The 16,240-nt window shown below is 38.4% G+C and overlaps 2 protein-coding genes across 2 annotated transcripts; both read right to left on the bottom strand.

Annotated features, from left to right (window-relative positions):
- Nucleotides 1-487: 487 nt before the first annotated feature.
- On the bottom strand, nt 488-2,939 carry LOC113743754 (probable L-type lectin-domain containing receptor kinase S.7). The gene has a single exon (XM_027271835.2). It carries the CDS (start codon nt 2,752-2,754, stop codon nt 718-720), a length of 2,037 nt encoding a protein of 678 aa, XP_027127636.2. The 5' UTR covers nt 2,755-2,939; the 3' UTR covers nt 488-717.
- Nucleotides 2,940-6,414: 3,475 nt separating this feature from the next.
- On the bottom strand, nt 6,415-15,171 carry LOC113743521 (uncharacterized). Its single transcript, XM_027271565.2, has 9 exons — nt 14,705-15,171; nt 12,350-14,178; nt 10,951-11,649; nt 9,274-10,639; nt 8,296-8,609; nt 7,985-8,185; nt 7,287-7,444; nt 6,877-6,968; nt 6,415-6,799 (listed from the first exon to the last, which is right to left on the bottom strand). The coding sequence occupies exons 1-9, from the start codon at nt 14,880-14,882 to the stop codon at nt 6,747-6,749; spliced, it is 4,890 nt and encodes a 1,629-aa protein (XP_027127366.2). The 5' UTR covers nt 14,883-15,171; the 3' UTR covers nt 6,415-6,746.
- Between the last annotated feature and the right edge of the window lie 1,069 nt (nt 15,172-16,240).

Raw genomic sequence — 16,240 nt, 5'->3', positions numbered from 1 at the left:
TCGTAATGAAGTTACATGACCCAAAATGTTCGCCAAGCAGATGAGAAACAAGAAATCAAACAGCACAAATTGTTGAATTAATTGGAAATTAAGCGTGCAATGGACGCAGAAGGTGCTCTTTAGTGTCTGAATTAGCAAGAAATCAAACAGCATAAATTGCTGAATTAGTGTCTGAACCCTTTGGTATTCAAAGTGGGGTTCCTTCAGGAAGCCCAATCCCAAAGATTCTTTACGTTCGAAACAAGCATTAGCAAAAAAAACATTCGTTGAATTTCCCCTCAAATTCAACGTTTCCAACAGTTTATCACGTGGGAACATAACCAAGCCCTCAGCTTCAACAGGCACCTGAGTACTATCTGCAGCACCCAGACTATTCCATGCACATTATTGCATGAAAACCGGACATACTAAAAAAAAAAAAAAAAAGGCATTTTCTTAACATATAAAAAAAACAGCAAAGAAACAATCACAGGACGAAAGACACGGGTATCTGAGTTATGTCTATATTGGGCAAGTGTCTTCGCATGCAATTCTAATATCTTCGGGAGACTGCACAACATAGCAGAGTTCAATGGAATGACTTTGAACTCGAAATTTTACTTCAGAGTGCTAAAAAGAAACATTGGACTAAGAATACAAGTGAGCCTAACAGGTGTGGGGGGAAAGAAAGAATCAAAGAATCCAAGACGCAAATCCTCAAGAATATGACCTCTGGCTTCAGTCAACTACTATCTCAAATTGAGAGTCAGGGGTATTGCCTCCATCATCATCTGAAATAATATCATCTATGCTCAGTGGCAAGCTATTACAGAAAGTGAGGCTAGGTTTCACCCTTGGCACTGAAATAGGCTCTGCTTCATTGTTGAGAATCTGGAAGACCCTCCTCATGGTAGGCCTTTCTGCACTATCTGGATTTGCACAGCTCAAACCAATAAGCAGCAGTTTCCTCATTTCCTCATCTCTGAATTCACCATTTAATCTTTTATCTGCTGCTTCTGTAAGCTTTCCTTCAGAGTACAGCTTCCAAACCCAATCAATCAGATTGATCATTTTGTTGGCACTACCTTCTTTCTCAATTGGCCTTTTTCCGCAAGCTAGTTCAAGTATAACCACACCATAACTGAATACATCAGTTTTATCAGTTGCTTTTCCGTATTGAAGGTACTCAGGAGCAAGGTATCCCATGGTTCCGGCAGTAAGTGTTGAAAGAGGACTCTTATCATGATCCATGAGTCTTGCCAATCCGAAATCCCCAAGCCTTGCATTATAGCTCCCATCAAGCATTATGTTACTGGTTTTTATGTCCCTATGGATCACTTGCTGCTCGCATTCTTGATGCAAATAGGTGAGAACAGATGCCAGTCCAACGGCAATATTGTACCTGTATGGCCATTTCAGTGGATTGCCATTGTCGGTTTCTTGGTGCAACACTTTATCAAGACTTCCATTGGCCATAAACTCATATACGAGAAGTAATTCTCCCTTCTCAACGCACCATCCCTGCAGCTGAACCAGGTTCTTATGCCTCAAACAAGCAATGATTGACAATTCAGCAAGAAATTCAGATTTACCTTCATGGGTATGTTTTGATCTTTTAACGGCAAAAACGGCACCGGAATTTACGAAAAAGGCCTTGTAAACGGTACCAAAGGAACCATGCCCAATGACCCTATTGGCATGAAATCCTTTTGTGGCTGACTTGAGTTCTTGATAGCTGAATTGCCTTGGTCCTGTCACAAGCTCTGCTTTCAGGGTCTTCTCTGTTTTGTTCTCCTTCCATTTGTTGACAGAAATCCACCCAAATACTACAAGAACAGCACAAAAGAAAGCAGGACCAGCAATCCCAAAGCCCAATCCAAGCCTCCTGTGATGCCTATTGCCAGGATCAGAAACTGGGATTGGGGGATTTAAAGGCACAGAATTTTCAGTGACGTTATGAGGATGAATTCTTGGTCGTACAGGCCTAAAGCCCCGAGTCCGAAAGCTCCAATTTTCAATAAAGTGCAGCTCGGTACTGCCCTCAGTGGAACCAGAAAATCCCAAATACATAAAGTCCTTGAGATAACCAGACAGGTCAATATCAACCTTCAGGAGCGGCACCCCAGGCTTGAAACTTGAATAACTCAAGAACACATATAGCTTATTTTCCTCATTCTTGTAATCAATCCAAGTAAAAATCAAGTTCCCACTTTTCAACGAAATACCCAGAGAAGCTGGATTGGCAGTCTTTATTGAGATCAGGCTATCGATATCCAAACCCACGTGATTATCATCAGGATCGTCAAAATGAGAATCTAGTTTTGTATCAAACTCGATGGCAATGAACCTGTTCTTCGTCAACTGTGTTGAATTCACAAGCCCCAGATACCCTCCTGGGCTCCCTAAAGTCTGATTATCAGGAGACAGAAAGAAGGTTAATCCATCTCCAGACGAAGAGGGATTGATGTTTTGAATCGAAAAAGCAAATCTTGTGGAGAAAGAGGCAGTGATGTTGGTTTCTGGATCAAAGAAGGCAATTGGGTTATTGTAGATTACAGAACCAGAGCTTGAAGATGGGACGCCAAGCTCTTTTGTCAGCCCTACAACACCATTTCTGAGATAAGAATCTCCAAGAAGAGTGAGATTTCTGAGAGCTAAAGATTGGAAGTCGAAATTCAGAGTAGTCCCGGAAGATGATGACGGTAGCGGTTGAATGTATTCGAAGTTGAAGAACAGAAAGAAAATTGAGAAAATAAGAAGCTTTCTTGAATACATTGTTGGATATCAATCTCATGTTCTGGAAAAATGGATTCTTGAAGGTTTGTTTGAGCTCATGAGGGCGGAGAATGGAGTTTCTTGAAGAGGTAAAGGTTGGATTTTTCTTCAAATTTTTATGAGGGAAAGGTAAGGAGAAAACTGAAAAGGAAGGGGAGCTGTGGCGTGGTGGTGGTGGTGGTGGTGGTGGTGGTGGTGGGAAATGGGGGAATCTTGGCTTGGGTGGGAAAATGGGGTTTAAACGGTTATGAAAAGTGGGCGCGTGGGTCCGACTTTAAAGAAGAAGGGAAAAAAAAACAATTTCACTAAAAAAAATATAAAGAAAAGGTGGGAGGGATTAAAATTTAAAAGTCTTTTATCCAAATCTTTAAAGTCTTGATGGGCCGAATCTGTAACGGTAATATAGGAAGGCTGGCTTTGGGAGCGGACAGATAAACGACCACTTCATTTGGACTTCAGTACTGATCACAGTTGTCGGTTAAGTAAGTTGCTGAGCTGCTGATGGTGATTGATAAAATACCAGTAAAGCACACCAGGCACTATCCCCCCCCCCCCCACCCCCCAAAAATGCTTATACTATATATGAATTAATTGCGGTCAAAGAGGGATTTGAACTTCAATCGCATGGATATAGACTTTATAAAATTATGAAATATTGTGCAATTTTTTTAAATTTTTAGTACAACTAAAGGTAGCATGTGTTGAGATATATTTACTAAAATGCCTTCATTTTGGTACATTTAAAACTTTAATTAATGGAGACATCTGAGTATTTTTAGAATATGAAAGTATTTTGCAACTGTTTTTGTACAAAGTATAACTGATATAAGTTTATATATTGGTGTAATTACCGAAATGATGTTATAGACATATTTAATTGAAATGTGGCTTTTGTTGTACAATTAATACAAAGACATATTAACACATTGTGCAATTAACTCATTGCTATAACTAACCGTTGGAGGGTATTCTTTTATTTGAAACAACTTATGTATACTCTTGGGTAATTTTCAATTGACATCTGTAGGGGTCTTTTGAAAATAGTAAAATTGTAAAAACATTGATAAAGCAAAATGTAAAAGTTTATGCTGCAATTAGAATGTACTGTTATTAGTTTTGTCATATTCGATAACTATCTCTTTTCAAAATGTGCTATTATTTATCTAATTAAAAATTTTCTTTAACCACAGGGATCATATAAGTTTTCAACTAAAGCTAATAGGTAGACGTATTTCTTAGTGACTCCGGTTTGATAAGACCTCCCAGGCCCCTTGTCCTCCTCATTGTGCTTCTGTTATTATTCTATTTCAGGTTATCTGAAGAGCTTGGGTATCTGACCTAATCTCCATTGCTTAATCGGATTCCATTTCTGATTTTTCAAGTAATCCCAAGCATAAGGTGAAAATTCCTTTATGGGCAACCTCGCTCGCTCCCTCCCTGTCTCGGAGTCAATCTAGGGCGCATGATTTGGTGGATATATATTAAGTGCCTTTGATTGGATTTAGCTCGTACGCATTCTCATGTGATATTTTAACAAGTCCCAAAAGCGTAAAAATCTGTCCCTGCAATTTCAATTCAACCATGGCAGGAAACAGGACAGCCGGCCACTGCCTCTCTTTGGAATCAAGTCATCAACTATGGAGTTGGATTCGGAACTGGGTCCACTCCGTTTATGTCAATATGACATTGAGGGCGCGCCCACAAAATTTTCAATTAAGCCGTTATTCAGTGGGCCCTGGTTTGACCACTGGGTCATTTGACTAACTAGATGGTCATGGTCGTTAAAAAAAAAAACTCAAAATTGGAAAACTGCAGTACATTAATTGGTTGACAGGAAATACACTACTAAAGTTTCTTTCTGACTCAAGTACAGGGCGTGCATCTTCGTCATCCGCATGAAACTCTAGACAAAAAGAAACTTGCAACTTCCAGTTTGTTAAAATTAGTATGTAAAGTAATGCATATTCTCCTGAGAACGAAATAACTAGCAACATTTGCAGAAAAATGTTAGGCCACTCAAGCGTCCTTCAGTGTAAACTAATATGTGCGTTTATGGAGAAATAGACTGCATCTACATCAGGCTCACTAGAGACATTATTATTAAATTTGAACCAAAATCTGTGTCATTCCTAGAGGTGGCAAAATGGGCGGGATGGGCGGGATTTGCTTGGGTTTGTGATGGAACCGAGTCATATGGGTTTGGGCCCAACCTTACTTATATGTATTTTGGGACTAATTTGGGCGGGATCACTTTGGGATGAGTTTAGATTGATCCCGCCCAATACCCAAATCTATTTTCTACATATTTTTTTCCTTTAATTCATTTTTATTTTTTATATAATTTTAATATTTTTGATTTATTAAATTTTTTTTAGTTTTATTAAATAAACATGCAAGTGCTTTATACTCAGGATTCCCATCAAAAATTGGATTAACAAATAAAGGAAAAAATAGATATACAGTCATATTCCAACATATATCAAGATAGCCAAGGTACTTAAGGTGTTGAATATTTATTCTCATCATTGTCCAAAGATGACAGGTCTAAATTGACTGAAATGTTGAAAATTCTTGTGGATAATGACTAGGAAAACTACTAGATTATATTCTCTAGTATGACTATAAAAATTGTTAAAGATAATTTTTGAATCTAAGACTCCGTTTGGATTGGCTATTTTTTCAAAAAATAAGTTTTTCAAATACAATGTTACAGTAATATACAATAACTCAAAAAACATCCCATCCATATTAGTATATCAAATATTTCAAAAAAATTTTATAGTAAAAATTTTTCATATACACTGCTATAATAAAATATTTCAAAAATACCCCCCAAAAATAGCTAAACCAAACAGAGCCCTTGTTAATTGAGCCCAATGGGTACCCAAGTATTTCCCAAGTATTCCCATCAATTAATGGGTACAATTGGGATTTGTCCCATTTTAAACCCAATATCAAAATCCAATACCCATCCCGCCCAAAGTCCCCATGGGCATGGGTAACCCATTGGAACTTGGGACAAATTGCCACCTCTAGTCATTCCACTTAGCTCACAAACAATACTAAACAATCTAATAATCTTATTAAAGAGAGGAAAGATTCTCGAGAAAGGATACTTAGCCTACTTTTTTATACTTCCAAATTCGCATTGGAATTGCTCACTGTCACGAGCTTTGGAAATTGAAATATAAGTGACACTAGAAAAGAGCGCATACAACTGGTTCAAGATCATAAAGAAAATTGATATTTTTTTTAACCAAGGCCCCACAGAAGAATTGAATCTTAGCACCGAAAACCATGTGATTACTGGCCCAAACTCCAGTTGTACCTTTTTAGGCCGTTAGATGATTAAGCTAAACTCTTCGGGAAAAGTAACTCGACAAAAACTTTTACTAATTGAGAAAAAGAACCAACTGCGAAGTGCGAAGTATGCAACACAGACACGAAGTACTACGCCATACTTTCCCTTAGTTAAATTCCAAATAAATAGATGAAATAAACTCAGAGCAGCCTAGGTTCTCTCAGGAGCTGCCATGATTTTCCTCAAATTTTAATCACCCCTGAAGTTGGGTGCCCATGTTAAAGACCCGTTAATGGGCTCATTTCTTAATGGGTTTGGTCACTATTCAGTCCTTCCTACATTCTCCATTTGCGCTAACATGCGACAAGATAAGTCCTTTATCAGGCTTAACATGAAACGTGTATGTACGTTTGTCCTTCTCTTCATTACATCTTAAACGTAATTTCGTTTTTTTTTTTTCTAAAGAAAGGGGTGCCGTCCACGTAAATTAAATTGGACGGCCATCATGCATTTTTGCACATCTACGTAAGGATAGTGGAATTATGTAACTGCTGATACTACATTTTATCTATGAAAAGGAGGGGAGTCTAAATTAAGTCAGACTAAATCCTGATAGTTGAAGATGTTCTTAGTCCTCCGTTGGCATCAAAGAACAATACAAGAAACAGCAGCAGCCAACGTCGAATGTCTGTTACCTTGGCCCTTTCTTTGTCATGACTCTTATAGCTTTTGGTGAAGGATAGACTGCAAAAGGCAAAACACTTCTTCAGATAAAAAAGAGTAATACCGTTCTGTCATCACGTTGCCTAAAGTAAACATACCTTCATCAATTGTGCAAAAGCTTTCTAAAGGAAAAATTACATCAGGATCAATTCTCTGCTGCATTGGGAGGACGAAAGCCACACATTTTTTACTGCAGAGGGCGAACAAAACTTAGTAGGATTTCAAATGTTATAGAACAATGGTCCAAATCGTATACAAACTTTAAGAAAAGCTAATTGCACAGTCATTACGGACTTAAATGAAGTAACTAAATAGGCTTGGTTCATTGCCAAATGAATATGTAAATCACAAAAGCAAGACCTAGAAAGAATGAACAGTAAAAAGATTCCTGCAGAGAACAATAAGTCAACTTCAACTAGTATCCCAACAGCAGCATTCGGAGATTCATAATATCACATGCTATCAAGACCATTCAGCTTGTAAGAAGTATCGTGGGATAGATTGTTACCTGGCCCAGGACGGGATATATTTGTTGTTGGATATGTTTTCTTCTTCTTCATCTTCATCGTCTGAGCACTGATACGGTGAAATGTCATATGATTTCTCTGGAATTTTCTGGACAACTGAATTTTCCTTTGCTGCAGACTCATCCAAAGCGGGCATTGTCTGAATAAGTAAGAAGCAGACGTAAGCACATGGACTAGGGAAACAATCCTCGAGTATGTTAGGCAAATAGACATTAAACGACACAGATTAAAAGCACAAAACACTGAACGCTGGAGTCCACGAGCAATTTACTACATGTGACTCCAGAAAGGCAAAGGGATATTCCTACAACATTAATGCACAAAACTGGAATGTCGAAGCACATTTTTATGCTCTTTTCCTCACTCTGTAACATGATGAAGTTGTTCATTTGGAGATTTTTTAAACCAAAAAAGGCTACTAGAATGATGGTTAAGTTATCATTACAGGTGCAGGGCATATTACAGGGAATCCATCAGTTCCTTTCTCCTCTGAAATATACTGGTCCTGATGCAATGTGGACAGCAGCTGACTGTGAAAAGCAATATATCCTCTTTTTCTTTCCTTTTTCTTTTTTTGTACTTTTTATAACAAGAAAGGTAGCTGTGTCCCTATTATAATTAGCATAAATCCAAATAAAGACTCAGCTGAATTGAAACTTTCCAGGATAAGAGCTTCAACCTTCTGATGTTGACAGGAATCACCAGAAGTACCACATGCTTCAGTACAGATGGCAGCTTGCTGGAAATCGACCGTTAATTCTTCTGGCCTCATGTTATTGTCTGGCTTCTCCAACATAACGTCATATCTGCTCTCCTGCACCATGCTCTGACTCTTCTTTAACAGATTGTCTGATTTCTTCATTATATCATCTTTCCCACCCTAACAAGAAATTTCATGTATTCAGTGATGCTGAACTTAAAGCAAAAAGAAAATGCTTGCAGACAATTGAAATAATGAGTCATACATCACACAGCAATATTTCTCTTTACCTTCTGAGAGCACAATGTAATCTCTTCTTTCTGCAGTCGCCGTGCTTCTTCAGTTTGTCTCTTCTTCCTCTCCTTTTCCTTTTTTTCTTCTTCCCTCAACCTTTTCTTTGCTATAATATCAGCATCTCGTTTCTTTCTTTCTTCATCTTTCTTTTTATTGTTTAACTCCATTTGTCTCAAATTTTCTTGCTCTATCCTAGCTCTTTCAAGTTTCAGCGCTTCTTTCCGCATCTTCCGTTCATCCTGTCTTTTCTGCTCAAGGCGCTTTGCAACTTCAGCAGCCTCTAGAGCTTTCACTTTGACGTCTCTCTTTCCTGAAAGGTAATAGAAGCCAAACCTCTTAAATCAAGCAAACAGTTGATTCGAGAAACACCTCTTAACAATAATAGAACCTTAAAACCGCAGAAAGAGAAACATTCATCAAGACAACCAAAGAGAGGTTCAATTAGCCAGGCTACTTCAAAGTGCTTTATCTTTGGTAACTACTAGCATGTAGACATTCAGTAGCCAGAATATTTCAGAATTTAATGAGATGAAAACTATAAAAATGCTATTGATATGTGAGCAGTATGTATCTAGTTTCACATTGTTGAACTAAATTCAGGAAAAAGTTGGAATGAGTAAGAAGATTGAAGTTCAGCTCAGACACATTTGAATCAAGTGACACAGATTCTAAGGTAAAATAATAAAAATTATTATATACACCACATCCACGAGAATATCAGACAGGGTAATTGCAAAAATTGAGTGAGAATTCGTCTTGCCACAGTAACTTTATCTTGCTAAAGTAAACAAATACCAATAATAGTGCTTTCACATTGAAATTGGATGCATATAGCTTAGGCTGATAATGATGATTGACGTCTTATCCAGAAAAATTTGCAGAAGGAGATCCACTAAAAAAATTTCTAAGAAACTTTCGTTAACCAAGAAAAATTGATGCCAAATATATATTCGTCCAGTAAGAAGATAAATTACCTGTACAAACTGCAGCAGCTTGTTTTTGTTGGACCAGGGGAACAAAAGAAGTTACATTGGAGACAATGTTGTTGTACTTGGGATTCTTTTCTGAGAGCTTCTGCCTCTCTGTCTTCAAAGTGGTTTTGGATAATGCATCTGCCTTACTGAACTTTCTGCTTGTTGATTCCTTGGCTTTCTTAATCCCATTACTTGCAATTGATAACACATCATTCTCCTTCTCCACGCTCTTATTTCTACTATAGTTCTGTAGCTTTGGCTTCACCTTTTTATGAACCCCCTTGAAGCTGACTTCTGTACTCACAAAATCTGCAGTAGCTCTATTTACAAACTTCTCTGCTGCAGAGAATGATGTTGCAGCATTTGCTTCTGTTATGTCAGCAAGAACTTCTCTTTTTGCACAAGTATCATTCAGCAAACCATTGTCTTCCTGAATTTTCTCTGTTACGCCACTTGTATTCTCTTTTTCTTCGCTAGTACTGGGATCTTCCTCAATTGGAAAGCATGTAAGCTCTGGATTTGAACCCAATAGCTTCTCTGAGCTGCCAGTTTGTTGAGACATTCTCTCCCAGAGCTTTCCAACGGGAGATCTGTAATGATTTCTGGAATCCCAACAAAATCGAGCTTCCGTATAAGAAAGACGATCAGAATATGACATCTTTTGCAAATTACAGTCAGAGTTATTCCCATAAATGACCCTAAGTTGGTTATGGGCATCTTCATTTAAAGACAAAATGCTCCTCAGATCCATGCACTCAAGAAGACCATTGGGTACAGAGTGGCAAAATTTCTGAGATCCATGCACTTTGAGAGCAGATGAGAACTGCGTCAGAGGTGTTTGCATAACAGTCGACTTGCATATCTGTTCCAGGATGCTAGCACGTTCTATTGAAGTTCTCGAAAATTCAAACTTGTCAAAGTCGATTTCACGTCGAGAAATGTTCACATCTGCATTCTCTGTTTGTGGCTCTATGATGAAACTTTCAAGCACAGGCAGCATCTCACCAGGATGGGTCAAATTCGGGTCTTTTTTGGTTGAAGACGAAACTAAACCACAAGAAGGTTGGCTTTTGTCTCCCAAATAAGATTTGCCTTCTAAGAGGCTTCTCTCCATTGTCAAACCTTCGCTATATGCCAAATTATCTCCCCCTTCATGATGCAGCAAGTATTGGCCATCCCCTTCATCACCTTCTCTCCTTGCACTACTACTTGTACCTGCCAAATTCATTTCCTCAAATAAACATCCTTGGGAAGCTCTAGCAGAATCTTCCATCGAATTTGAGGCAATTGGTTCCCCTAATTGTTTAAGTGCAGAAGAGGAGGAAATTTCTGTAAGTTCACCGTGGCCTTTGGAGTTCAACGCATTCTGCAGGTAGAGTGGCAACGTACAACTATGTCAGACAACATATATTTTAATTGAGAGAGCCGTTTGCGAGAACATGCAGTCTTGCAAACAAAAAAGATTGACATTTCTTTGTGTTTAGTGAGAGTGAAGGGCCGATATGGGACCCTAAATATGTCTCAAATTTGAGTTCCAGGGATGACCTGACAGTTTGGCCCATTACTTTTGATTCATATAGAATTTGACATTCCATACTGAGCAGACGATTAGTCTAACATACATGTTTGTTGTCTCTGTATACACGTGTGTATTTTAACGAAAATGTAGAAGAGTACCTTTTCGCTTTGCACTTTAGGTGAAGGCTCTATCTCTTCAATCAATTGGCAGGCCATCTTCTCGTATACTTCTTTTTCAGTACTGTCATTCGCTAGAGATGCATGCCCTGGTACACTAACGACATTGTCTCCAGCTTTCTTTAGATTCATAATTGTGGAATTCAAGTCACTAGGATAATGCTTTTTTACCCTGAAGCTTGGGGAAGCAGAAAAACTATCTGCTTCTTGATCTTGAATCTTTCTCCTCTTACTCTTAGGCCATGAAGCCACCTGAAGTAATCTAAGATCTCTTTGAACCACTGACTTCTTTGCAATTTTCGGTTCCTCTGATTTTGAGAGATCAAGACTCTCATGGTCATCAAGTGGAAATCCAACTGAACCAGGTGTAAGCAAGTCATTACCTCCCAGACTAGAACTTCCCAAAACTTTCGGGCTACCATACTCATTATTCAAATTTCCAGAGTAGAGTTTAGCCCCAGCGGATGATAAATTCAGATTCTCTCCTGGACAATGTTGTCCCGTTGCATCAATTATAATGTCTGTTGGAGCAGGGGCTTCCACTTCCTTGATTGAACAATCTTCTGACAGTCCAATAGCCTTAGTTGCTGGGCATGACAGATCAGATTTGCTAAAATGTTTGCTTCCATAAGAGTGGGAGGAACGTGGGCTTCTCTCCTTTGTCTTATAACTGAAGTTACCCTATTAGACAAGAAAAAGAAAACACAGCCTGAGTCACCAAAATTTCAATAGTAGAAAGAAATTTCATAATTAAAGAAGAAATAAGCCAAGTCACTAAATGGTGATGTAACTAATATCAGTCTAATAAAAATAAATACGATCAGACAAATGGCCTCCAAATGTTCCACAGCTTTTCTCAAACAAAAACAATGCTATTAGAGAAAGCGAAGGTGATCCACAGACTAAAGAAAAAAGAAATCTCAAAAATCAGGAAATAAGATATTTTTCAAGACTGCCTTCCAAACCTCAAAAATAGTAAATGCCTGTTAAACCAGAAGTGAACACCTGATTGAAGGTTAGCCTAGAAAATAAGAGTGGCCTTTACTGCCAAAAATATCAATTTTCTCATGAACAAGCTTCATATTACAATCTGATTATGTCAGAACTTTTACCGTTTAAATGTTATGGCTACTAAAAAATATCACCCAATGTTTTGGATTTATCCACCTACCACTTAATTTGATAATGTCATGAAATAGATGCCAGAAAGAAGATTGGTATCCAGCCATCAGGAAGATAGAAGTCAGAAATCCAATATAAAAAAAAAAAAAAAGATTGACCTACTTGTGAATGATAATTGCAAGCTCGTCTAAAAATTAACAACACAACGCTCAAAGTGTATATGGATCAAAATCAAACAAGCAAGAAATTAGGCACTTACTTCTTTATGCAGCTCTGGTTCACAGACTTCTTCAGCATAAATATTCACATGATTCTCTAAACAAGGGTTCTCTACCTCATTTGGCTCCATAGCCAGACATGTATACTTAACACCCGGAATATGTAGCATCTTCTCTGAATCAACTGCAATTGTGTTCAGACTGATTTCCTCATATTCATCAGATTCCTTTTGTTTCATCTGTACATCAACATTCTCATTGTTGGATTCAGAAAAGCCTTGACGAATTTCATCTTCTTTTGTAACATCTGGCTGAATTGTTGACGGCTTATTAGAAATCATATCACCAGAAATTACTTGGTAATCGACCGATGAAGCAGAGTGTAGTGAATTATAAAACTTTTTATGTGGTGATCTTTCCAGGATTTCATATTCCATGGTGGGCCAAAACTTGTCTTTCAAGTTACACTCTTCTTTGTCATCGAAGACAAGTTGCTTCGGTTCCATAACCACCACACAATCAGAGGGGTTGGTGAGTAAACTTTCTAAGGCAGCATCATCTATATTTGATCTGGGATTTGCAGATTGGTTGTTGACTGGGTCATCAACAATAACAATTCCAAAGTTCCCCATCTGGTTAGCATCACGACTATCAAGAAGAGGCAGTATACCATCTGAGCTATTTTCGACTGCATATTTTGTAGCTTGAGACTTTTCAATAGCACCAGAGTTGGACCTTGTATCTCCATGATGATCACTAGTGAATGTATCAAGAAGCATGGGCATCCCTCTGTCACCTGCAGGAGTTCCAGACCTTGTTCTTTTATGGCTTAATTCAAGAAAGTTAGTAGCATCATTAAACTGTTGAACTGACTTGAGATTACGCTTTGCTGATATACCAGCTTCAACCATCACAGGGTGCATAGAGATATCCACTTCTGGAGCCTCATCCAGAAGACGAGGCTTTTGGCTAGAAAAACTTGTTCTTGAAATCCTGTCAACACGAGTATCACTGCCTTTTCCCTTATGTTCCAAGTGATCTTCTGTCCTTGCTTCAATGAAGCTACCACTTTCACCATTGACAGCAGAGTTGATAACTCCCACCGACACATTAACCACATTGGGACAGTTTTGGAAATCATGCAGATCTTTTCTTAGAGAATTTCCACTCTTCTGCAAATTACAAGTAAAACTATCACCATTATCTAAGTCTTTCATAGAGCTTGGTTGTTCGCCAGAGCTTATTGATCTTCTTACCGTACCAGTACAAAAAGTGGTCCTCTTTTCCTTGTTCATATTTTCAGTATCTCGTTCATTTGATTCCCAATCTCCACAACTTTCACGGGCCATGACACAAGGTTCTCCAAATTCTTCAGAGCCTGTAACCTGACCCTGTTCAGAGCTGAACATAGGTAGTCTAGTTCTTGAAGGAGAACCAACAGTATCGTATTTCTGATTTAAAAGGCTCCTGCCTGATGCTTTTGCGCTATTGCGAAGCTCCAAAGCCTTTTGTCTAGACTTGGATCTCTGAATTCTAGCAACTGATTGATCCGGGGCACTACAAATGTTTGAGATTCTCGCCTCGGCATCATCCTGAGGAGATGTAATGCTAACTGCTAACTCAGATACCATGTTCATTGTGCAACCAGTGTTATTTTCAAGACAGCCAGCTGCAGTAGCTTGCTTATCTCCACTGCCAAAACATTTGCTGTAGGAAGAAGTTTCCCTAAAGAATCCATCCACTAGCTCTCCATTATCTCCTGCAGCAGCAACTGGCTCGTTGTAGAGAGAGCAACAAGCACTTGGAAAGCGGATTGTAGGTCTTTGATGTGGCAATAATATTTCAAAAATTAAATCTTCTTTGTTCAGCTCTGCAATGAAAAGCTTTCTTCGTATTATAGCTATCCAACACAAAAATGTATATGTATATATTTTATTTCAAAGGTGCAGGCATCAACAACAAAATTTATGGAAACAAAAGGTCAAAACAGTTCCAGTAAATCCCTGCAGATTTAATTTCTTCACCATTTCCAGGCGATCATTTTCATTCTTTTGTTACCCAATTGTCAAGGACGATTCATATGCTTCACGAGCTACTATATTCAAAAACTGGTTTTTTTTTTTTTAAAAAAAAAAAAAAAGAAGAAGAAGAAAAAAGAAAGGCTAAACTTAATTGAAAAAATCAAATCATTTCTCAAGTTCCACACAATTAAAGCCATAAGTCAGCAAAATTAGGTTTCCTGAGGTCCTAAATCCAGGGCAATCTCCTCAAGTCCGTTCTTCAATTCACAACCACAGCTCATTTACCAATCCAAAACCTAGAACAAATAATTACAACTAAAACATCAAATAATTTTAAAAAAAAATAATGTAGAAGAAGAAAGACAAATGGAGTGCCTTTAGGAACATCGGAAGATTGATTGTCGTAGCAAAGCCAAGGAGGAGGGGTAATTCCGTCAACTAAGCATTTCGAAGCAAGATGTTGAGTGTAGTTATCTGTCTGTTGCTTGACTTGTCGAATAATCCGATTCTTCCTCTCGAAGATCTGTGCTAACAGCTTCTCCACCGTCTCCATCGTCAATCCGAACGAGTCATCAATCGGAGTTTTGATTTCGTTGGGAATTTGGTATTTTTAATAGGTGGAGATGAAGAATAAGAGCGCGGTCTGAAATTTTCAAATTCTCGGGTCAGCTAGGACTGTAAGTGTACGAGGGACTATCGATGGGCCTCCTGCAACAGCCTTTGGGCAAATAATCTTGCGGGTTCAAAAGTGCAACCCAAAACAAATGCACGCCGCATCCGTCCGGCTATATAAACAGGCTCTTTGTTAGTAATTGGACTTTGGGCACAGATGCTTACAAACGCTGGTGTTTTCTTTTCGAACTACCAATTGGCCCAACCAAAAGCCCAAACTAGACCATGCTTCGGACTAGAAGGCCGAACTGGGGGCACAATTGCAGAAAAAAGAGGTCCACCCTTGGATGGAACTCATACGCTACGCAAGGATCCCAGAATTGTTGATGTGATTTGTTGTTTAACCATGCATGAATAGCGAACAACAAATCACTATTGAACGTGGCTGCAATCTAGATTCATGTACCAACAGGGGTTGGTCCGAGTGATAAGCGGTTCGGATTCGATTAAACAGGTCTCGTGTTCGAATCCTAGTGTGCGCAGACACTCCTGTTGGAAGACTCACCCACCATAGTCAGGTGCGCGACGCGGGGCGAGTCCGGATTAGTCGGGACAAAGTTTCGGATACCGAGCGGGCAACAAAAAAAAAAATCTAGATTCATGTATATCTAGATTCAAACAAAAAAAAAAGATGCAACGCATCTATCACCCCTAAAAAAAAATAAAATAATAAAGTGATTTGGTTCAACGCATGGATTCTTGACCTTACATATCTTTTTAGTTTGCAAGATGTAACACGTTGCAGCCCACACCATCATTGAAGTGAGTGACAGTGAGTGATCATCTGCCTACTTTTTGTACTGGTGATATAACTGTCTGTAATTGTGTCAATCAGAAACTCTACATAATTGAAAAAACATGCCATCGGTTCTTTCAGTAAAATTTGTGGGAATTGTGTAAGTACAACGAAACATCCAATCCAATGTTAGTTGTTTGCATTTCGATTTTTTGCAAAAAACTTTTGCGCTTTATGAATATATTTTTCGATTACCTTTTTATTTTGAATATATCAAATCGTTACGGTATATTTTTCTATAAGAAAAAAAAGTCCTAAAATGACGAACCAAACGGGAAGAAGCTTCTTTTTGAATGATCTCTGCTTCTTTTCGCTTTGTTCGGGAGCAAAACAAAAAACAAAAAAAAAAAAAGCCACAGAACATCTCTTTCTTTCTCAGTTTATTTTAATCATGGTCAAAACGCGTAGAATTGAAAAGTGTCCCCTCAATTTCATGTCCCCTG

The sequence above is a fragment of the Coffea arabica genome, chromosome 5e (assembly GCF_036785885.1).
Source record: "Coffea arabica cultivar ET-39 chromosome 5e, Coffea Arabica ET-39 HiFi, whole genome shotgun sequence".
Taxonomy (NCBI): domain Eukaryota; kingdom Viridiplantae; phylum Streptophyta; class Magnoliopsida; order Gentianales; family Rubiaceae; genus Coffea; species Coffea arabica.
This window is presented reverse-complemented; position numbering and strand designations above follow the sequence as displayed.